The sequence below is a fragment of the Marmota flaviventris genome, chromosome 11, assembly GCF_047511675.1.
Source record: "Marmota flaviventris isolate mMarFla1 chromosome 11, mMarFla1.hap1, whole genome shotgun sequence".
NCBI lineage: Eukaryota > Metazoa > Chordata > Mammalia > Rodentia > Sciuridae > Marmota > Marmota flaviventris.
The window spans coordinates 11070847-11095554 of NC_092508.1; the positions used below are offsets into that span (position 1 = coordinate 11070847).

At 37.4% G+C, this 24708-nt stretch overlaps 1 protein-coding gene across 1 annotated transcript in view; it reads right to left on the bottom strand.

The window, feature by feature from the left end:
- Col4a3 (collagen type IV alpha 3 chain) overlaps positions 1-24708 on the bottom strand; it is a 128365-nt gene that overhangs the window by 24845 nt on the left and 78812 nt on the right. Inside the window, exons 14-33 of the mRNA XM_027941731.2 lie at positions 24040-24102; positions 23599-23658; positions 22268-22312; positions 21426-21479; positions 20507-20548; positions 18605-18689; positions 17473-17508; positions 15726-15890; positions 14571-14663; positions 14001-14096; positions 12074-12144; positions 11116-11298; positions 9150-9318; positions 5922-6014; positions 5202-5303; positions 4065-4162; positions 3157-3307; positions 2692-2805; positions 1462-1629; positions 86-175 (exon numbers count right to left, since the gene is read on the bottom strand). Of these exons, the coding sequence (XP_027797532.2) occupies positions 86-175; positions 1462-1629; positions 2692-2805; positions 3157-3307; positions 4065-4162; positions 5202-5303; positions 5922-6014; positions 9150-9318; positions 11116-11298; positions 12074-12144; positions 14001-14096; positions 14571-14663; positions 15726-15890; positions 17473-17508; positions 18605-18689; positions 20507-20548; positions 21426-21479; positions 22268-22312; positions 23599-23658; positions 24040-24102 (1978 nt within the window). The remainder of the gene's footprint in view (positions 1-85; positions 176-1461; positions 1630-2691; positions 2806-3156; positions 3308-4064; positions 4163-5201; positions 5304-5921; positions 6015-9149; positions 9319-11115; positions 11299-12073; positions 12145-14000; positions 14097-14570; positions 14664-15725; positions 15891-17472; positions 17509-18604; positions 18690-20506; positions 20549-21425; positions 21480-22267; positions 22313-23598; positions 23659-24039; positions 24103-24708) is intronic.

Sequence of the window (24708 nt, forward strand, 5' to 3'; positions counted from 1 at the left end):
ATTTTCTCCCGAAAGAATGATGTGTAGTTTATTTTGTTGCTGAATAAATGAATGCGCCCATACCTCCTGAGATCTGGACACTCACCCTTCTGCCCCTGCATGCCTGGGTTCCCAGGAGGCCCAGGAGGGCCAGTGGCTCCAGGATGGCCCATCAACCCAACCATGCCCCTTCCACCTGTGGAAGCAAATTGACACAAGGCTGCACATGTTGTAGAGAATGGGAAAAACAAAGTATTCTGTAAAATAAATCACGCTTAGAAACAGATATTGGGAGTTGAAGGAATAGCAGGGACTTCACTGATCTCCCCTCCAGATAGGAGTCCAGGATAATAACTTAATTGACAAACGATTCTTTTATTCATATTATTGGGCTACTTTCACGTGCCAGCACTGAAGATACATCAGCTCGTAAATTCTCCCTCTCAAAGTAGGAAGCAATGATAAGCACATTGAAAAACTAAGTTTACCTAGATACAAGTATTATGGAAAAACATGAAATAAAGGGATATAATAGAAAGCTATTGGTTAGGAGGTAGAAGGATGGAATGCTCTAAACTTGAATATAGTCTGTTTTCAACTATAAATGTAATTTGCTACCAATGACTTCTACTTGGATGAGGTAAAAAAGATCATTTACTTGTCTAGAAGATGGGTCAGTAAATGGTGTGCTTAAGTTAATATCCTGGGCTTCCTTCTGGAGGGAAGATCAGTGAAGTCCTTATGCCATGTGGAAACAGACCATTCTTCCCAAATATGTGAACTATAAAAGTTGCCATGAAATAAAAAGGTTAATAAAGAAATATTATAACTCTATGGCAACAAATTAAGTAACTTAGATAAAATGGACAAATTCCTAGAGAAATACAGATTACTAAAACTGTCAAGAAGAAATAGAACATTCAAGTAGACTCATAATAAACAAGACTTAATGGCTAATATAAAGCTTTCCACAAAGCAAAGCCCAGACCCGAATGCCTTTTCTCATGAATTCCACCAAACGTTTAAGGAATAGCAATTCTTCACAAAGTCTTCCAGAAAATACAAGAGGGTGAAACACTTCCTGGCTAGTTCTATAAGGCCAACATTGACCTGATACCAAAACCAGACCGAAGCATTGCAAAAAAAGAAAACAACAGACCAATATCCCAAGTAAATATAAATGTAAAAATCTCTAAAAAATACTAATAAGTATATTATAGTGGTATATTAAATGAATTGTAGAGCAAAAATAGCCAGATCCTGGGCAATTAAGAAATGTGATTATCCTACTACTATCATTTCCCTGCTCCTGGACCTTAAAAATCATTCAGAATAAATGACTTTCACTAACTGAAAGAAAAGCATAGAGTCACAAGTCTATGCCTGTTTACAGAACCACATTAAGGGGAAAATGTGAAGGAAGATGTAAGAAGAAAACCAAAGTCCGTGCATGTGTGCAAACACACACACACTACACAATACCTGGTGGTCCTGAAAATCCTGGAGTTCCTGGATATCCTTTGTGACCAGGTGGTCCCATCTCACCTTGATGACCTGGCTTTCCTGGTGGTCCAGGTTCTCCAGGGAATCCTGACCTATCCAAGCCTGGAATTCCTGGGTCCCCTTTTGGCCCTGTCACACCTCTTCTGCCTATACATAAATAAATGCACACATGCATGGGTGAGTTAGCAAACATGCTTTCCCCATCAAACTTAGAAATATTTTGTGGCTGCAGATATTTATCTATGATTCTAGGTAAACTGCACACTTGTGTGTGTTTGTGTGTGTGTGTTTGTGTGTGTAATGTCTCCCTTTTGCAAGATAAAATTTCTAAGATTTCACTCTGGCTCTAACATCTTCTGTTTCAATAATTCATCCAGAAATAGAAGTATAATATTTACATCTATCTCCTAGTCCAGTGGCACATTCAGGTACTACGCTTTCTGAATGTAGCTCCATTTTACACTTACACAAGACATACAGAGCCACTCATGAGGAGGAGAGTCAATGGATGCTGTCAATGGAAACAACAGTGCCACTCTAACAATTAAGGTCTTGGCCAATACCTTATTTTTATGAATATATGAGCAGTACACTAGCCCATAGACGTTAACTGAGTTCTAAAGAGTTTTTCCCAGAGACAGTCACCAGATTTGGATTAGAGGAGCTAAAAAATAGAGAAAGTTTTCCATATTATCTGGAACAAATAGCCTGCACCATTTAGATTTATTTGCATGCCCTTTCTTTTATGTTGCTTGTAAAACAATCAACTACACATTTTAGTTTACAACTTGTTAAACTAGAATCTTTGCATAATTTTCTCTATTTCAACAAACAGAAATTCACCACTTGAATATACTTATGGAGGTATCAAAACTAAAATGCTGCCTGAGAGTGTATTATGTAGATACATATGCAAATTATCTATCTAGCTACCTATTTATCTATCTGTCTTTGGTATTCATATTTTCTTACATAAAAGATACAAACTAACTAGCTGTATGAAATTCAGGTTTCTTCTTCTATTGGTGGTGTACACTGCTATGTGCAACAAACCTATAACAGTAAAGTTTATGTTTCTAAAATAGCATTTCTCACTGAACAGCAGCCAGGATTTGTTGCTGGACAATTCCCACATTAAACAGCTAAGAGCAGAGCCAGTGGTCCCTGTCACCGCCTGCCTCCAGCCTGGTTTGGAGGTCTTCCTCCTACCTGGTTGCCCTTGCAATCCATTTAAGCCTGGAAGTCCTTGGGCTCCTCTGGGGCCCTCTAGGCACCTTCCTGGAGGTCCTTTATCTCCAGGTGGCCCAGGATGCCCTGGATCTCCTGAAAAAGAATCCAGGGGGAAATTCAATTCCCAGAACTCAAGGTCCAGGTTGCTACTCCAGTCATTCTTCTATAACCCCCTCCCCCTTCAGCCTATATTTAGTACTTTAGTGTGCCTTTTATAGAGGAGACTCGTAAAAAAGAAGAGAAGAAAGGGAGGCGGAAGAAAAGGAGGAAGAAAGGCAGGGCAGCCATGTTGAATGGGAAAATAATTAGGCTTCACAGATTCTATTCATTGAACTAGAAGTTACTTTGAGAAGGAGTCTTCATTGCTAAAGCACCTACACATTCAGCTGGCTGTATTTTAGTCGAGCTCACAGTGGATAAAAGTAATCACACTTGCTATTGTACCTCGTGGTCCATCAAGCCCTTCTTTTCCTGGAATTCCAGGGAGACCTGGAAGTCCAGGGAGTCCAATTTCTCCATTTTCCCCAGAATTGCCTCTTTCTCCCGGAAAACCTGGTTTTCCTGGTTCTCCAGGCCTGGCTAGTGCTGGTTCTCCCTATAGCACAGAAATTATGTTAGTTTTGCTGCATAATGCTTCCAAATCCTCATTGCTACAGGCTAGTCTCTGAGGCTATTCACTTGAAAATAACCCCTGTTAGGGAGGCTCTACGTCTGTTTGTACAGCCACCGCTGTTCAATCAATTCTCCCTTTTCCACTCTAGCTGCGGACTTTGCTGTAAAATTGTGCTTCAGGATATGTGTAGCCTCTATTCTTTAAGAGGACTGAGTTGGATAGCTCCACTTTTGCTAAATTTTCTCATCGCTACCCACACTTTTTTCTAGGGTTCTCCCATTTTATGTACTTTCAATGTTCATGAAGACATTAAGGAAGAAATAGAGGCAAGCCTTCCTTCAAATACCTTTTTTTTTTTTTTTTTCATACCGCGGTTGAATCCAGGGGTACTTAAGCACTGAGCCACATCCCCAGCACTTTTTTATATTTTATTTAGAGACAGGGTCTCACTGGGTTGTTTAGTGCCTCACAAAGTAAAGGCTGGCTTTGAACTTGTGATCCTCCTGCCTCAGCCTCTCAAGCTGCTGGGGTTACAGGCATGTGGCATTGTACCCAGTTCAAATACCTTCTAAGGAAAGATGGTCCAGAGATACTTAAAATATTTGATATCTTCATCATCCACAATATACTAATAATTTCTACATTCAGAGCCTCCTGGCTAACGGGGGGCATCCCTACTGGGCAATTATGGTTTTCCCCCTGCTCCTCCAGGTCAGTCTGAGTGTAAATTCCTGCAAACCTTGGCTCCTGGGAAGCCTGGCTGTCCAGGTAACCCGGGCTCTCCCATTTTCCCAGGACAACCTGGTGATCCTTTTGTTCCTGGAAAACCTGGATCTCCTACAACAACAACAACAATAAATAAATAAATAAACATTGGGGATTAGTCTTATTGAAAGAATCTGAGCAAAATCTCTCTTATTTTGTATAATACTTTTCTGAGGCAGCCAGCTACAGGTGTTTTTATGAAAGTTGGAATGATAATAAAACCAATGGGTAAACTAGCAATGAAAAGAAAATTGGATGATATTTTGACCAACATTTTAAATAATACTGAAACAAACATGTAATTATCATAAAGCTTGAAGTTCTATACAACAATGCATGGACTGAGGTTCCTCATATGTGTCCTGGACAGGACTTCAGCAGAAGCCTCAAAGTTATTAGTCCATCTCTCAGCATCTGAATTCTTTTTTCTTTTTTTTAGTCTGGTACTAGGGATTCAATGACAGGGTCTCATTAAATTGATGAGGCTGGCCAGGAATTTGTAATCCTCCTACCTCAGCCTCTCAAGTAGCTGGGATTACAGGTATGTTACATCATTCCCAACTTCAGCTTCTGGATTTTGGGGAGTTTTTTCAACTTTCATGGGAAATATCATCTTTCCTTAAAGTAAAATAACTTCTTAATATATTTTGGAGAGCATCGGAAAATCAGCCATTTGTGATATTTTTCAGGGGTGTGTGCTTGGTATTAAATTCAGGGCTTTACAAGTGGTAAGCATGTACTCTACCACAGAGCTATACTCCCAGCCCTACTTGTGATTTAATAATTCATTCTTTATTTTAAAAATATGTAAAGTAATACATAAATGTAGAAAGTGCAGAAAAAACCTTATAATTTCACGATTGAGAAGAATTATTATTATTTTGAATTTTTTTTCCAGTTTTTTTCCTATGCATTAAAAAAAACATGGTTGAGATGAGACTGCATAAATCAATGTGAATTCTGCTTTTACACCTAACATTACTGTGAGATTTTTAACAGACTCAGTATCATTTTTCGAGGTTATAGGTATTTCCTACAGTATTTATTATATATACTTAAAACTTGTAAATAACCACAATGAACCTTGAATTTTAGTTTTTAATTTATTTACCCTTAGGTCCGGGAGGTCCAGGAAATCCAGTTCCTGGAATTCCTGGTTCACCATCAGGTCCAGGAAGACCAGGATTACATTTCCCCATGGATCCTGGGATACCTTAAAGACACACAGCAGCAACTTTTCTTCATTTGTTTCAAAAGAAAATGTCTAAGTTCTCTGTGTCATCTTAACCCATTTTGGAAATTAAGAAATAATTTTAACATAAGCCCCACTGTATATTCTTCCTACTCACCCTACCTAGAGGACTAATTATTAGGAGATGCACAGAATTTTAAAAATTAAACTTAGTTCCTTAAAAAAGCATTCTAGATATCTTGAACTATATGTCTCCCTTTATGCATAAAAATAAAGCTTTAGAACACATTATCGGAGAAAAGTTGCTATGGGAAATACCCGGATTAACTATGGGCAAACATTTCTAACTGAATCACCAAAAATTCACAAAGATTATTTGCTCTCAGATTCCTTGTAAGTGATTATGCCAGTATGCTTTGGAACTTTTATGTTAGAAGCACCAGGAGGGGTAATTTGATAATCCCAAAGAGCAATAGAGAGTCCCCTCCTTGCTTGTTCATCTCACAGGTGTGGCTTGTGTTCTCTTTTGGAACCAACGAATATATTTTTTTCTTATAACAGGAACACTATTTTTTTTTTCCAGGAGGGGAAGGGTACTATCTGATGTCATGCAACAGAACTGGCAAAAGGGATACTCACCAGGTGGACCTGGGGGACCAGCATGGCCAGGGCGCCCTGGGGGTCCTGGGAGGCCTGGGACTGGTGTTGAAACAGTGGATTCTCCCTTAGGACCTTAAGAAAATTTGAGGTAAGATTGGGGTTCATATTGAAGTTCTTCTTGGATGTTGGGAAAAATATAATTATAAGAGTTATAACCATTTTCCCAAGGAAAATAAAAAATATCTCTGCTTCTACAATATCAAAACTAGCTTAGGGTTGACCATTCATTGAAAATTTCCTACTTAATCAACAAATACTGTTGAACTTCTGCTACCATCTAAAGCTTGTTTCAATTAATTGCTCAACAGTCTGATCTATTGAATGAGAGTCCTTTCCCTAAAATTAATAATATGGAATTAAGCTGATGAATACTGATAGGATATTGATCTATTGGTGACTAGTTTCCATGAGAAGGCAGTAAAGTATATTGAGCAAAACAGTAAGTGTGACCCAACACACTGGTCTGGACTTGAAGCTTGACATTGCTATTTATATCACCTGTGAGCTTGAGCACATTTTTAAAAAAATTCTTTTATTGGTTCATAATTGTTATACATAACATTAGGATTCATTTTGACATACTAATAAATGCATGGGATATAATTTGCTCCAATTAATTTCCCAGTACTTACCCTTATCCTCTCCTCACCTGTTCCCTTTCCTCTGCTCTACTCATCTTTCTATTTGCATTTTTTAAAAAATTAGTGTCTTGTGCATATACATAATGGTGAGTTTCACTGTATTATATTTATATATGTACATTGGAAAGTTAGTTCAGGTTCATTTCACTGTTTTTCCCTTGTCTTGTCCTTCCTCCCTCTCCCACAATACCCTTCTTGTATTCTCCCTATCTTTCTTTTGATGGAGTTTCCACCCCCTACCCCCATTTCTTTTCTCTCTTTCCCCTGTATTATTTTAGACTAGCTTCTGCATATCAGAGAAAAAAATTGTCCTTTGACTTTCTGGGTCTGACTTATTTCACTGAGCATTATAATCTCCAGTTCCATCCATTTACTAGCAAATGACATAATTTTATTCTTTTTTTATATCTGAGTAATACTCCACTGTATATGTATTCTACATTTTCTTTATCTATTCATCTATTGAAGGGCACCTAGGTTGGTTCCATAGTTTGGCTATTGTTAATTGTGCTACTGTAAATATTGATGTGGTTGCATCCCTATAATAGGCCGATTTTAGATTTTTTGGAAGATTTAAAATCTTTTGAATTATACTGAAGAGTGGGATAACTGAGTCATATGGTTCTAATCCTAGTTTTTTGAGAATCTCTACACTGCCTTCTAGAGAGGTTACACTAATTTACAGTCCTACCAACAATGTATGAGTGTACTTTTCTCTTAGATCTTTGCCAATGCTTATTTTGTATCCTTGATAACTGCCATTCTGACTGGAGTGAGATGAAATCTCGATGTGGCTTTGATTTGCATTTCCCAAAGTGCTAGAGATGCTGAATATTTTTTCATATATTTGTTGGCCATTTGTAGTTCTTCTTTTGAAAAGTGTCTATTTGGTTCTTTTGTTGGGCGTATTTCTTAACCTCTGGTAAGTTCCTTATCTGTCAACAGGGAAATAATAACCAACTAATAGATAAGGATTCAAGATAATATTATGACCACAGTGGCCAATATTACATCACATTGGGGATTAGATATGGTCACTATAGTCATATGTTTATGGAAAAAAATATGATTCATGGTATATGCTGGGAAAAAATTTGATAATAATGTATTTTATGACAATGAGTTCTTCATTAAAGATTAATTTTCAGAAACTTGAGAAGAGAGCTGAATGATGGATCAGAATATGTGTCAATAAACTTTCTATGTAAAAATATTAAATATCTTAGGCTTTTGTGGTCCAGATCTTTGTTACAACTATGCAACTCTGCCATGGTGTCATGAGAGAAACCAGAGAGGCGACATAAATGAGTGAGTGTGGCTGTGTTCCAATGAGCTTTATCAACACTGTGATTTGAATTAATTTTTTTAATGTATCACAAAATATTCTTAGAATTTTTTCAATTATTTAAAAATGTAAAAACCATTCTTAGCTCATGAACCATATAAAATTGTTCTGTGGGCTACATTTGGACTATGGACCATCATAGTTTGCTAATCCCTGGATTAGAACAATAATTTTCAAAGTAAGATAAGGTCAAAAGTAAGAATTATATATGTATCATAAAATAAGCTTTACATATTATATATATATATATATATATATATATATATATGTGTGTGTGTGTGTGTGTGTGTGTGTGTGTGTGTGTATGTATTCATATAAACTTTACATATGTTTGGATAGAAATGTTGCATTCAATTTATAATACATATAAATAACTATGAAATTGTCTACTCAAAATTTTTTACTAATGAGGGACACTATGAAATGATTTGGAGACCCTGGATTCACTTTAAAGGGCTGTCACCCTTTAAAGTGATTTTAGAAGTAAAAGATGACCATGGTGGCATTATTTGTGTAACCCCATTCTGTCCCAAGTTTTCAATTCTGCAAATATAATTCTTATTTCAAAGTGACTTTGAGTAGCATAGTTGTCGCTCAGTTTGTTTTTATAGGTGCTCCAAATCTGGGGAGATGGGGCAAAATGGGTTCAAACTCTCTGTAACATGCTGATCTCGTTTCCACCATACTCCCACCCATAAACATTAAGAACCTAGTTTCTCCTGAATACAGAGCTATGTTCAGTACTTGTGAATTCCAAATGTTACCTGGTCTTTAAAACTATTTTCCAACAACTTTTCCTCGTTTGTCTTAGGTATTATAAAGTTTTATTTACCACCTTTGTATTGTGTTATAGCTCAAAAGAACAAATTTGCAATAATGTTATTGGGCTGCTGAGGCCTTGGTAAGGTTTCTCACAGTCAAGTTCTGTTTTTGCTTCCTCTTGGTATATCGTGATTGACTTCCACTCACCCTTAGGATCTCTTCACTCTATACACTTATATCAGGAATAGATATATGCAATCCTCTGAATGCCCAGTAACAGGGAAAATGGATTTTCTCTGATATACCCTACATATTCTTTCTCAGTGGCTGTTAATTTCACATATTCTATTTGTTAGAAATGAGTTTATATATGGTCATTGGTCTTGAAGGTACTTAATTAGCCCTGGAACCATCAACCCACCCCATAGGAAAACAGGACTGGAAAGAAAACTAACCAACCGGCTTCTCCAGGTGGTCCTGGGGCTCCAGGAATTCCTTGGGTGCCCTTTGGACCTGGCTGTCCCAGGGATCCATAGCCAGGTGGTCCAGCAGGTCCTGCAGATCCTGGGGACCCAGGGGACCCAGGATCCCCTGGAGGACCCTGGTCCCCCTTCTCACCACTCAAGGCCTGTGACAATAAGAACATGTTTATATAGTGCTTCATGCCATTATCTTCCAAATACATGTTGATCTCACTCCAAATATGATCAGCCGCTAGGCCAGCAATACAGCTAGGCTTTCATTGAGAAGCCCTTGAATGAAAAAGCAGTTGGCAGTTATTAAAAATAAGAGCCCCATGGGCTCCTATTGTTTTATGCAATGTTGAAATTCAGCAATATTGTATCATCTTGAAACTGTCTTAAGTCCCACTTGAGATGTTCTCCAATGACATGTGTCCCATAAGATGATCGCTAACTTAAACTAAGTTCAAATGTTCAAATGGCTTTAGAGGTCACTTTCATGCTGTTGGTACATTTCCAAACTAAAACCTGTACAGCAAGCCTTTATTTGTATAGTTTTCAACAGGTATTTTTATTACAAAGGAGATATTCTATCTGTATTGAGTTTTCTTATAAAATATCTACCCTTGTGTTAAAATAAATTCATGCGCTCTAACTTTAAAAATGAGTTGTATACTTAAAAGAAGTTGAACTTCTTTTATGGGCCCAAATAAATTTACAGGTACTTTCACTGTTGGAGATCACTGGGTGGCTAAGTGGTTTTTCTCCTTTTTAAATTTTTGGTACTCGGGATTTAACCCAGGGGCACTTTACCACTAAAGCCATACCCACAGCCCTTTTAATTTTTGAGATAAGGTCTTGCTGAATTGCTGAGGCTGGCCTTGCCTTTGTAATCTTTCTGCCTCAGCCTCGTGACTCACTGGGATTACAGGCCTGTGTCACCACACCCAGCGTTTTTTTTTTTTTTTTAAATTTTTTCTTTATAATCATAGGACCTGACTCAACAAATCACCTCTTTGACTTTTTCTCATTTACTTTTTGGAGCATCTTTACCAAACCTAAAAAAGGAAAATAATGAGATGCCGATGGAGATATCTTATGAACTCTAGTAATGCTAGACCAGAATAACTCAGACTTGGTTCTGCTACAAGCCTGTCTATTGCCAAGTAGACAGCCCAGCGGTTTGCTCAAGCAGGAGCTGGGAAACCTTAGATGCTCCCAGGAAATCAATTTTCCATGTCTACATGTTAGGAGTCACATTTACATAATGATAACTAGGGTCTGTAAATGAATCTTTAAATGTGCTTACCAAATTTCCCCAAATCTGTTCAAGGTGGGACCCATTTTATTGGATAAATCTGATTAACCTTGGAAGAAACTGGTATTTTGTAGACTAGTGTGAGCAAACTTCTCACAGATACGTTGTGTGAGGGGCTCAGTCTTTCATTCCAAGTTATTTTAGAATAGATCTGGTAGATTATTTCCCAATTAACCTGTGAAAAATTCTATTACACAAAAAGTCAAATTTACTTAAGCTAAAATATTTTAAATGACAAAATATTCAATCCTTTTGACTTCCATACTCTTAACATTTTCTATACATTTATTTTTACTTAAAAGAATAAACAGTGCCCCCAAAATATTTACTAAAACTTTTCCCTATTAGTCATTTTCTGAACTTCTCTAGAAATTCATTTGATGTAAAAATGTAACTTTCATGTGAGACAGAGTCATTATCAATGTAGAATTTCAGTTAAAAGTTGCCTACTTACTTTGTCAAAATCCTATAAATATTTGCATGGGTTATAACTATTAATTTGAAGATATCCCATTTGAAGTGAGAATGATGAGCCATGCTAAGTAGCCAACCATTTTATGGAAGGAAATCATCTTATCTCAGTACTAAGGAGCAGCACTCCATCTATGGGCGAGGGGGTAATCCAAAAAAGTTGCCAAACACTAACCGGTTCTCCTCTAGGTCCTGGTAATCCTTTAGCTCCCGGAGTTCCAGGAATTCCATCCAAGCCCTTTTTCCCTGGATGCCCTCTGAGCCCAGGATCCCCTGGGGCACCCACTGGCCCCTGGGGTGGAAATGTTTCACCTTTTCCTCCTTTAAGTCCAGGATCTCCCTCAGCACCTGGGAATCCCTAGGGTAGTACACAGAGTTGTCCTATGTCAGTCTTAGAAAGAACGTCAACAAGAACTTTTCAGTTTTAATAAATGTGGATTTTTTTTGGAACACACATTTTCGTTGGCCCATAAATATCATTTCAAACTTTTGTTTTTTTTTAACTTCCAAAACTGGAAAAGAATTTAGTTAGTATAATTCAATACAATACACACAATAATATAATCCACTATGAAGCATCAATCAACATAATTCAGATTATGTTTAGTTATTGATAAATTTTAACATCTCTAAATAAGTTGACTTAAATATATTTATCCATGTCTAAGTTTCTGATTCACAATGTTAATGAATGTCAATTTTTTCAACAGGCTTTGTTGAGCTATAATTTATATACCATAACATTTATCTTTTGTAACAGTACAATTCAATGATTTTTGGCAAATGTATAGAATTATGCCACAATCATCACATCATATTAAAATATTTCCATCACTCCTGTTGCTCTCAAATCCACTTGTGGTTAATCCCTGTTCCCACCCTGAGCCCAGGCAATGATTAATTTCCTTTCTCTGATACCACTGAAAATTACTTCTAAATTCATTAATTCATTCATGTATTCATTTCTTTATTCATTTAATCAATGAGTATCTATTGAGCACCTATTCTTTGCCTATCAATTAAACATCCACACTTTGCCAAACAAATTAATAATCTGCAGGTAGTGCAGCCATGTTTCCAGAGCAACCAGTTTTCCAAACTAAACCTAAAGCTTTATGATCATGAACTCTTACTGGAAATCCTGGAAGACCAGCACTTCCTGGGGACCCGGGGCTTCCTTTCACTCCAGTAGCACCTTGACCTCCTGTAAAGCAATCCACAATCAGCAATGCAACACCAACTCTGAATGCCCTGAAGATTGCATTATATGAAGAAAACACTGCATTTCCTTATGAGGATAGAAAGACAATTCCAATCATAAAATGAACAGAGCCATAAGAGAATGAGGGTAGGTGACTAGAATAAGAGATAATATAAAAAGCAAGAACGCTTAGATGTTAGCTTCCTAACATTCTCATCTTTACAATTTAAGGACTTATTTTTCCTAGTGATATGCTCATTGAAGAAAATTATACAGAAGGAAGAGAATAAAAATTGGGCTGGGGGTGTAGCTCAGTGGTAGAGCACTTGCCTAGCAAGACCATGGGTTCACCATGGGTTCCACCCCCAGCATTGCAAAAACAGTAACAATGGTAACAAACAAAACAAAAATATTACTAATAAGTCTATCATCAGATAACACTTACTTCATTTTAATGTATATTATTCTTAAATTTTTATGTCTATGAATGCATAAGACTCATATATACACTATTTTGGAAACTTACCATACGTATGTCAGTAAGTATAGGTTTAGAGCTTCGTTTTAGATGACTGCGATAATAACTTACTATGTGGGTGAGCCTCATTTATTTAGTTAACTTCTGTTTTTAGATATTTGGGTTGTTTTTCAACTTACAGCTATTGTAAACAATGTTGATATTTACTTTTCAAATTTATATAAATATGTACTTTATAATAAATGCTTATAAGGGTAACTGCAAGTCCAAGTGGACACAAAATTTTCTGAAGCTCTGAGTCTTTTGCCAAATTGCATTTTACTGTGCAATTTTATACCTCCTGTGAATGTTTAAATATCAATGTAAAAATGATCCTTTTAATGATCTTTTGGATGACTCAGGTCAGTTAGTCAACTAATGCTTATTCAAGTTTCATATTTTGCAAGATACTGAGTCAGAATACATCTTTTCTATAGCAATCCAAATCATTTTACTTTCCCATAACTTCTTTGACTATACCTGTAAATGCCAAAGGTAGAGAAACTAAGGAAAGTACCATGATGCAACTTGTCCACCTGTGCACCTTGGGTCAGAGATGAAGCTCTGGGAAATGTAGGGAAATACAGGTCTCTGATCTTTTTCTCCTTTAATCCTCTCCCTCCTTTCCTTGGAGTTTTTGTTCTAGTTAGAATGTTACCCCAGAGACTTGGACACCACATAGAAGCTGCATGAAGAACAGTCCCCCTACCTTTCTCTCTTAGGCTTGTCTCAAGATTCAGGACAGTGGCAGTCATCCCAAAGTAGCGGAGGTCTTCATAAAGAAGTGGGTGGGACTTGAAGGTGACAAAGAATCCTGCCCAGGTATGTGTCCTCCTCTCTGGCCATGTGCCCATGTCTGATGTCTTTTTTCTTTGTACTGATACTCAGCCTCCCAGAAGACCCTATGCCAAAGCAAATGTCTACTGGGCCATAGGGACATGCAACCATTCTGTGTCGTCCCCTGCTCTGAGGACATGGCTATATATACATTTTTATTTTTAACTTGGCTATGACTCTTGTCAAAAGTGGGAACATGAAAAAATGCACAGAGAAGTCTTGTGTGCTTGTTTGGTTCAGTTGCTCCACTGGTTTAAGTTTTCTGCTGGACCCTACAGGAATCTGGTTACAATTCCTGGCTAGCACAATAAAGTTCAGTGGTGAAAATGGAAAAGAGAAAATACCAGATACCAGCTTTTATATGAATCTGGTTAAGAGAGTAGATGTTTCTGAAACTCTCCCTCCAAGTTTGTCATAACTGGCAATCTAACAGCTCTTTAAATTTCCCAGTGGGATTACTTTCTGTCCTTGCGCAAACACAAATTTGTGTGCAAATTGTTCGTACCTGGGATTCCTTTGACACCATCCAACCCTGGCAATCCTGGGAGGCCAGGGGGCCCTGGAATAAAGGGGCACTCTATGCACAGGAGGCCTGGTTCTCCTGAAATGAAAGCAGGTTTGCATCACCTGTAAACATACCCTAGATTTACAGTAAGGACGAATGTGCACCATCCACACATTAATTATATTTAAACATTTTCCAGGTAGCCCCAAATCATCTAGTACTTTGTACAATTAATAGAAAAGTTCACATACTCTATCTTCTTACATTTTTGTTCTGAGCTGTATAATTCTTCTGGGAGAGGAAATTCTAAAAATCTAGCATTAAACATCAACTATTTCAGGGAATCTCTCCTTTCATGTAGGATAAAACTCGCATTCTAGTGATATCCGACAATTAATTAAGTGCCAAGTGAATTCTTGATTGACAGGTAATGGAATATTTTTAGCTAATATTTTTGGAAAAGGATCCACCCCAGGTTGGCGCTGTTTGGGATCACTGCTGTCTCAGGGGGGAAAGAAATCAGTGACAATGCTGTTATTCTAACAGAGTAGCACTATTAACTGAACCAACCTTTGGGCCCATAGACTCCTGGGACTCCCGAAGGCCCTAGATGGCCTGGCAGGCCACGATTGCCAGGTGGACCCTTGCGAAAAATGGTATCACCTATGAAAGGACAACATCAAAGTCATTTTTATTTTTTATTTTTTCCAACTAGTAAATATTCTAATATATGGATTATTTCATATACATTTTACCCATCTTTGTATAGGAAGCTGAGTCTTTGAAAGTTTACCTTCAAGGGAAGTTTTTAATTTTTTTTTTCAAAATAATCAGAACTTAACTGAATGCTCTTATTAATATTAAGAGTTTTTCAGATTTTTAAAAGTTTTCTAGGTTTATAATAATCACATTGTCTATGAATAATAAATGCTTCCTCCCTTCTAAAAACAAATAATTTTTAAAAATCCCTTATATACAGAAGATTTTTAGGTCTCTTAGGAGAGTTGAATATGAAACATAACATTCCAGGAAAGGTGTTTTAAAATATAAATTGAGCTATATGTTCAAGAGGACCCATTGGACCTATGAGTCAACACAGAATGCTCAGCAGGTAACATGGGGATAGGATGCTATTGTCAGAATCTCTGTGCACTCCAAACCCTTTGGGCTACAGCTCTGTGGCCTCTGACCCACTTCCCCTGGCAGCACCTTGTCTCAGACCCAGGATACACAGCTCTGGACTCCTGCTCTGAACTTTCCTGCTGATGCCAAGGCATGGGATTCTTGGGAACCCAGCAAACCCAGCCTGGTAATGGGGGCAGTGGGCAGGAACGGGTTGTCCTGTCCCATGGGGCAAGTTACAACCCATGGGAAATAGGAGCTGGTGGATAAATTCTTGCCTCTTCCTCCCCAGGGACAGATTATCCTGAGACAGGCCTCTTGGCAGAGACTCTAAGGGCCGAGCAAGGAAACACCCTTGCCAAGGCCACTGTGATAACCAGTTCTCCTTCTCTGCTTCTCCCCGCTTATCCCTGCTCCCTCCTGGGAAGACCTTGCAAAGTCATCATTCGCCCATAGTTTCTTTCACAGATCGTTACTAAAATGAAACGCCACTGCAAAGGTCACTCAGAAAAACTCCCACGGACTAATGGCCAAGCAGTATGGAGCTTACTGCCCCCGATTTGCAAACTGCTTTCAGGGGCAATGGACATTGTGTATCTTTACCTGGAGGTCCTGGAGGTCCTGGTGGCCCTGCAGGGCCTGGTGAACCAGGACAGCCAGGGGACCCAGGCAGGCCCACAGTGTTCTTTCCTGGAGGTCCTCGCTCCCCTTTGATTCCTTTCAAGCCAGGCCACCCGGGGGCTCCTCTGAGGCCAGGACTTGATGATCCTTGGAGAAAATAATCAGTTGTTTTATTTTAAATACTTTCCCTAGTTAATATATATTTATTTTCCAAATGAAAAATAAGTGATATATTCTTATTTACGAGAGTTGCATAATTATGAGATATATAAAGTATATAAAATAAAAGGTGAATATCCTTACTTCCATCTTCTTTGGTTTTATTAAATTAGATTACAGTGTGGCAAAGTTCAGAACTCTCCATTTCAGGGAGATAAGATGTGTCATTTATTACAAGGACTGAAACAGAGTTTGGGAAGCACTGCAAACTTTTCATTTATAAGTACTCAAGAGAACTTCTCCCATTGGTGCTATTTTGTAGATTTTTTTTTTAATTAGAGATAAGGAAATACCTACTTTCAGTGCCCCAAATGAAAGGAAAGAAAGTTGTAATTGGATTTCAATCCTGCCTGTTGTCTTGGGCATAAAAGAGGCTCAGGGTAGGGAACTGAGCCAGTTGGTGCAAATCCCACCCTAATCCTAAAACATCAACATATAAGGAGGGGACAGTCTCAAATCTTTGCCTTGCAAAGAGTTGAGCTGTTAGGAGGAGAAATGTCACCACCTAAGGGCCGAGGACACAGTCATGGTCATATCTGGTCATTCTTTATTACATGAGCATAAAGGAGAATCCTTCTGAGGTCAGTTTCAGAGCTTTATAATTTCCCACTCACTGGCTTTTTAAAGGAGCCTGTTCATTACTCAGGGTCCTGGTAAGGAGAAAGGGATCTTCCTCGATCTTTGACCAGGCCTCCAAAATATCCATTTGCCTATTCCAATTTCAAGATATACCCACTGTTAATAGTTTGAAGCATGCTTTTCCAGGCAGGGATACATTACAGGTACACACATATCTACCCACGATGTCTCTGTTTCCTATGGTGATATTATATTAAGCATTTCATTCTGCAATCTGATTCATTTTAATTCATTATTAAATGAATTAAATACAGAACAGTTTAATATAAAGCATTGTATAGAGAAATATATAATCAATGTCAGGGCACCCACTACTCTGGTTTATCAAGTCCCTGTTCCTTTTTCTCAGATTTGTTTCTTTAAAAACAATACAGTGCAATTATAATTATAATTGATGGGCCCTTTTGGAACCATCCCTGATCTTAGTTTTCTTTTCCAAAAGAGAAACACTCAAATAACTAACAGATTAAAATTTAAAATGTTACAGAAAAAGTATAACCTGATACATAATGAAAGCTGCCATTTTCCAACCAAACTCATTTTAATAACATTGTTTTCTGCTTCTGTGCCTCTTCTGAGTTTGAAGGTCCCTGCTCATATCCCAAAGTTACTGTGAAAATTCCTTGACAATGAGACCCTTATACTTGGTTAAAACCACTGAGAAGTAAAAAAGAGCACTTCTGTATCAAATTGTATCACCTTCTGTTCTCTATTCTATTCTGGACCACAAAGATAAAAATTAAGAAGCTAGAAACACATTTAGATTGATTAATAGAACATTGGTTTACATAAATCACGCAAACTTAAAAGAGACCTATGTATTTTCTTTTTTAATAGCATTTCTGTTTGTATTCCAAGAAATAGGACATACCAGGACTTCCAGGAACTCCAGGGGGACCACTGGGACCTGGAAAGACAAAACATTAATTAATTACTCATAAAGATGTAAAAGTTGAAATCTTGGGTGATACTATAATCATAGTAACAAAGAGTTTTTCATACTTCTTCCTTGCTCTCATATGGATAAATATTAGAAATATCACTTATTTAGACAAACTGGAGCCAGATAACTATTTTTAGGTGTCTAAAATTCAAAAGTAAATGATGCCATCTGGTTGTTTTCACATAATTCAGCAGAGACTTGCTAAGAACCTGCTGTGAGTTTTGTACTTTGTTGGGAGTTCAGATGTAAGAAAACTAAACATCACTGGGATCTGTAAGGATCTGCAGTTTGGTTTCTTCCTCTATCTCAGACTGCTTCTAGCTGTCCATAATGTGTATATTTATCTGCCATTTTATTTTTCTAAGTAAAATTCTCCTTTGAAATCTTCTTTATATCAATAATTTACCTAGATAAGTAGTTCTCAATTCTGGCTGTACATTAGAATAATTGGGGGAGTTTTTATAATCTACCAGTGTTCAGGACTCTCCTGCAGAAAATAAAATCAGAATCCCAGGGAGGGGGACCTTGACAAGGTCATTAGTTAGAAGTTCCCAGGGATGCTAATATGTAGCCAGTGATAAGAGCACCTGCCTGAGAACTTTTCATAGAACTTTCAGATCTATGAAAAGTGATAGCATATATGCAAACCTTAAGTTCATGATGTCTAGTTGCAGAGCTAGGAAACTAGGACGTCAGTCCCCTGCTTTTACGGATTTTCTCAAGTTACAGATCTATTCTCTTTTGCAATCACAGTGAGATTACTGATTTCTTACACTCCCTCTTCTTGTTTTCTGGCCATGTTAGTGTCTTCTTGACAACTTGAATTTCATGCTGTGCTATACAAAGATAATTTAATTAGTTTCTATGGCATACCACTCACAAAGTGTTCATGAAAAAAAAAAGAAAATTGAAAGAAAAAAATACCACCATTAGTAAAAATTAGGTGCTTTCTTTTTTCTTTCCCTACCCTCAAAATCCTAGCTCTATGAGTGTGTGGTATTAGTTACTTTGGATGAAAGAAAAAACAAAGCAGAGGTTTTAGGAAGAAATGTATCCTCACCCTGTGGGCCATGTGCTCCTTTGGGTCCTGGAGGGCCTGGGATTCCTTCATCTCCCTTTTCCTGGTAAGCATCATAATATTCTGTCTTAAAGGAAAAGGAAATGAATAAAAAGAAAGGATAGCTATTTATGAATTGCTCACCAAATGCAAAATTGCTTCAACTTCTTCATTTGGGCTAAAATGTACTTTCCTTAATTTTGTGAATTCCCATGTTTATATGTTAGCCAGAGTTTGGTGGTCACACACAGGTAGGTGGACAACTTTAAAGAGAAATTTGACTTCTTTTGGTTTCATAATTTTTCATGGGCTTTCAATTAGAAATATATTTTATTATGTGATCCATGTATATACATACATATACATATTCACATGTATAGGAATAGATATTTAAATTTTACAAAATAGTGACTTACCACTATGACAAAGGATCAACTCTGAGTTGTTGTTTTTTGGTTGTTTGGTTTTGTTTTTCTATTTTACTGCTTTAAAATGCTGGTCCTGATGGACTCACTTTATTTCAAAGCATGGGGAAACCCACACATCCACAAATATATGTATATTGATTCTTTAAATTCCAGGACAGCATTGACCAGCAAGAACCAAGGGACATTACTTTTTATATGCCCAGTGGGCCTCCAGCTGTTCTCCTTAAACATTTATTCCCTAAACAGACCTTCTTTTGACGTTAATAGAAGCTGCAAACAGAATTATGTTAGGGTTGAGCATAACAAAACACCAGTAAGCTGGGAATGCTAAGAATCCCTCTGAAGTTCAATGGCAAGTAGATTGTGCATAGAATTAATTTATTTTTCATTTATTTTGAAGGAAAAAAGAGGAGAATATATGTATGTATATGTAGAACTCTCTGTTTTGTTTCTCATATGCTGCCTGAGCCAATTACTTTATTGACTTGTGTAACAATAAGGTAACAAGAACCTCTGGGTAAGAAATGTGTACAAAAATCACAAAAATATTATAATAATAATAATATAATAATCTCTATAAAACACATAATGCACTTGCTTGGTGTTGGACATTGCTATGTACTTTCATGAATTAGTCTATTTAATCTTCCTGGAAGCTCCTTAGAAGTATTTAGGGACTACTTGTATCTCAATCATTTGCTTTAGTATAAAAGTGAACATCCTTTGTAGCGATCTTCAGTTACTGAGCTAACTTACTTAGCTTGGGGATCTGACGGCATTTCTAACAAGAAAATACCTGTTCCACCCCCACATATCCAATCAGAGATAGCAGCTCTGCTCAGCACCCTAAATGTGAGACACAGGCTTTTGAGGCAGGAGATGAATAGATGCCAGAACTCAGAGCCTGTGTCTCTTGAAGCTGCGAAGTCCTAGAATATAGAATGTGGCCTATCTACAGTCAGGAGCTGACAGATATCAAAACCTTGACTGCGCTGGGGAGGGGAGTGCTGTAAGCTGCATTGGACCCCCCCATTGGGATGACCAGCTTTTGTTGACCCTGCATCAAACTGATGGCTGGGCTTCTGCTACCTGAAAGCACAAGAGTTGTCATAACTGGCCTGGGTGGGGGTAAGAAGGAACTGGTGTCCTTGTCCTATGCACCAGCTGTCCATGGCAGCAGCCCTCTTACTTTGCTAAGAGGGTGCAGGATCACCTTGGGCCAAGCCTGACTACACCAGGCTTTTCCTCTCCAGAGCCCAATAGGCATTCTAGTGCACCCCAGGTACCAAATAGAAATACTTATGCATTGAAAATGGACAAATAATGCTGACAGCTATTTTTAGCCCTCATTTGATAAAATGGCAAATGCTATCATGTCTATTATAGGGAATGATGAGAGACATTGACTCGAAACTTCCTCAGTACTTTGAAGAACTTCATCCAAGATGACACTGGTATCAGCATTAGTTACACTTACTGGACCGCGAAATCCTGGGGGGCCGATGTCCCCTTTCCATCCCTACATTGAAAGACAGTTACAGATTATGAATATGTAAATCAAAAGCATTTATGTATTTGGTACAGTTGAAAAGCAAAATGCACAGCTGGACAATAAAATTAAAAATTAGTGTTATTTAGGTACAATCTACAATCCAAATTAAAGTTAAAGGAAGACTGTCTTTATGTTCATGGAAAGCCTGTATCTGAGTCAGGAATTCCATCTATAAGGCCATGAAGAAGTGGTTGTTACTGGATCTGTTGGTTCTCCAGGCTTCTACTCAACTACCTTTCCTGGATGTTCACAGGCTTTGCACATGCATGTTCTGGCTCAGATTAAAGGTGCATGACCACCAGGCCATGGCCTGTATGCAATCTCTAGTGGCTCAGCTGAGACCAACCCATTTTGTTTCACTAAGAATTCTACTAGGAATGATATTAATAAAGGATAAGAATTTGCACATATACCTACATATAGAAATTTATTTGAAAATGTTTGCAATGTGTTGTCATGAACAAATGATGTGGTGTGCAATCACAACTAATTGTGACCTTTCAGCAATCCATGAACCAGGGTGAGAGGCAGAGATCCACCCTACACTTGACCTCAAATGACCAGACACCTCCTGCCATTATAAGCCTTTTCTAACCACTTTCTCATGGGGAGCTGAAATATTGATAGTGGGTCTTAAGCCAGACCAGCTTCTACTACACAGAACAAATTTAATATTTTCCCTTTGGAAAATAAACCCTTCAAAGGTTTATGTAAAGTTTCTTTTTAACAAATATGTTAAGGTATTTCAATGACATCTGTGACTGAGATTCCTTATTCCCAGGAAGGTTGGCAATACCAAATCAATTTAAAATGCCTGAAAATAGGCTGTTAGGGTGGGGATTACCTTAATGCCATCTTCACCCATTAACCCAGGGAAGCCCCTGTTGCCTTTGGCTCCCTAAAGAAAAAAGGAAAAGGGTCATCAGACAGAAATCAATTGCATCTTTGTGAAGCAGGAGCAGTCTGAACTTATTTAAATTTTCTTTCAATTTATCTTTTAAACTGACACCTAATAGTTGCACAAATCTATGGGGTGCATAATTATACAATACACTGATTGTATCTATCACACTGTACTTTTGTAATGATCAAATCAGGCTCATTAGCATATACATCACCTCAATCTTTTATCATTTCTTTATAGTAAAGTATTTAATATCCTCTCTTCTAGCTATTTTGAAATTTATATTATTGTTAACCACAGTCACCCTATTGTGCAATTGATCACAAAACTCATTTCTCTTATCTAACTTTATACCTCTTGACCTACCTCTCTCTTCTTGCCTCTTCACCTCCCTCTTTAGCCTCTGATAACCATTATTCTAGGCTCTACTTATATGAGGTTAGCATTTTTTGTGTGTGTGCTGGGAATGAACCCAGGGCCTCTTGCCTGCTAGGTGAGCTACACCTGATAAACTTCTTTATGAGTGTGCTCATGTGCTATTTGTCTTTCTGTGTCTGGCTAATTTCATCTGTCATGTCTTCTAGGTTTGTTCATGTTGAATAATGTGCTCAGGTAACTTTTATAATTTGCATAAAGACATAAAATTATGATTCTCAAATGTAGTTTTTAAAGCAATAAGCTGTTTGTTCATCCATAACTATATAGTAACTCCCCAAAGTCCTTCTTCATCTGGTGGTAGGACTGACATTTTCCCCTACATCAATGGACAGTCATGTCTTTACCTCAGTGCCAGGGAAGCCAGGGGTACCACCTTTTCCAGGTTTTCCCTAAAACAAAAACATATTCGTTAATAAATGTGTAACTGGAATAAACATGGAATGCTTAAATGATACAATCATTTACTCTTGATCTCATGCAAGAAAGCCTGAGTGAGGTTTCTTACCTAGGCTTTATAAGGAAAAACTGTTAACCACAAAGACAGCATTGACTCTTCCTTACCAAGGCTGAAGCCAGTCAGTATGGAGAATTAGTCAAAGTAAGGAAAAGAGGAAAGTACAGCTATGCTTAAACTAGAGTTGATGCTGTCCATCTTAAATTTGGAAGGAAAAATCAAGAAAGCACTTAGCAGAAGTGAAAAAGGAAACCTAGACTGAGGAAGATGTTCACAGTCAATTTATTAATATCAAACATTGGTATTTCCTAAACCCCAGATATGCCTATATTTAAAGGTATATAAAATGTATATTGTGCTAACTAAATAGACATGGCTTTTGGATTAACTATTATGGATACATATATACATATATATACACAAATGATATTTATTCTAATGTCCAATTTAATTCTGTCAGACCCTTTCTGACAAAATTAAAAATCATATTGACTAAATTTTTTTTAGGGAAAAAAGGCACATTTTCTCAATGTATAATTTTAATAGGCTTTGTATAATATATGTGTTTAAATCTTTCCAAAATGGAGCCAGGTGGTGAAATAGGTTCCTGTTGATTGTCTTCCTATCATCCCGCTTCTGGGCACATTATACCCCATTTCCTTTGGAGAGCTACTCTTCCCTCCCTCAAGGTGGTTCTGATAGGGCTGCCAATCACAGAAGCTTACAGCCCCACTGACCTGGCCAATCATAGAACTTTTTCAATGGCGAGTTATTGTTACAAAGTGAGACACATGACCTGAGCAGGCCAATCAGATTAATTCTCTGGGACATCCTCTACAGACACAGGGAGAAAGATTCTCTCCTTAGGTGTCCTTACTCGGAAGTTGTCTGCTGGCCTAAAGTGCCATGAGTCTGAAGTGGCTTCACTCTTTGTCCCCTTACATGGAAGATCATCTGCCAAAGGACAGCACGAAGCTGATAGGCAGACAGAAGTGAGGCAGAGAATCCTGCTCTTATTGTTTCAGGCTCTAAAGTCTTTGAAGCCAGTTTTAGTCTTGAACTTCTCAGATAGTTGAACAAAAAATTCCACTTTCCAAACCTTTAAAAAAAATTTTTTTTTAACATCTGCTAGTTGGAGTTGGGCATCTCATTGTTGCAACCTCAAGATTCCTGAGTTCTGACTAATATAAGCAACATACGATACTGAATTTCCTAGTTTACCTGTGGGCCAGGTTCTCCAGGAGCACCTTTTGCAGATCCATATGATTCTCCAGGTGGTCCCTGTATGAATTAGAGTTATGTCAAGTTTTATATATTATTGATTTCTCACTTACATTGATTGTATTTATTTATTTTTTATTAATTGGTCACTTCTGATTATTTAGCCATATTTAAAAATAAGTCATCCAAAAGAGAAATATTTATAAGTATTTTTAAAACAGATGCTAAAAAGCAGATGCTAAAGACAAGTCATGCATGTAAAAACAGTGCAAGTATTTCAGCTAGGAATGGACATAAAATAATTTTAGTATTTTCATGATCTATGAGTTCAAGAGTCTGTGTTTCAGGTAATATTAATATTTAAAGGTAGAACATGCATCAAAATACATCCTAAGGTTCAAGTCTATGTATCTGAGGAACAGTGTGATTAGAGTGACCTACCGGGGGTCCAGGAGGTCCAGATTCTCCCATGGCTCCCTTGTCTCCCTTCTCCCCCTTGAGGTCCTGCCACAAAAACAATTCAAGATCATTAAAAACCAACCAATCAAATAAGGTCATACTGATTACACTTGGAAAAAGTTCACTCTCTGTTCAATAAACTGGTTTACAAACTACTAGTGGGCCTCATGTTGACACAACATAGTAGTTCTTTCTGTCTCTCCCATTTCAAACGTTATGCATGAGATCCCTCTAAAATTATATGCAGACTTTCTTTAAAAAAGAAAGTGTCTTTGGATCAAGATATATAAACTAACTGAATTTCTGAATCTGCTTCCTATAAGCACAATCAGATCATTATTAATGTATTTTACTTTCATTTCTAATATACTAAAATTATTTTCATTGGGATCAATGGTTTTCTGTCAGTGATATATGATCTGATTCAGTAACCAGGTTTGTTTGAGCTATAATCACGTTTTCTGACTATAATATATTTTGCCTAATTCTTCTCTGAAGGGCACTCTTTTTATTTTTCAACCCCAATGATTTTTCCAGGGTTAAATTTTCCAAATCTTGGCTTTATAAACGTAATTTTTCCTATCATTTATGAGACAATGAAGTTTTAGCCTTCATTAATTTTCTTTTTGCTGATTAGCTCTAAGAAGCTCA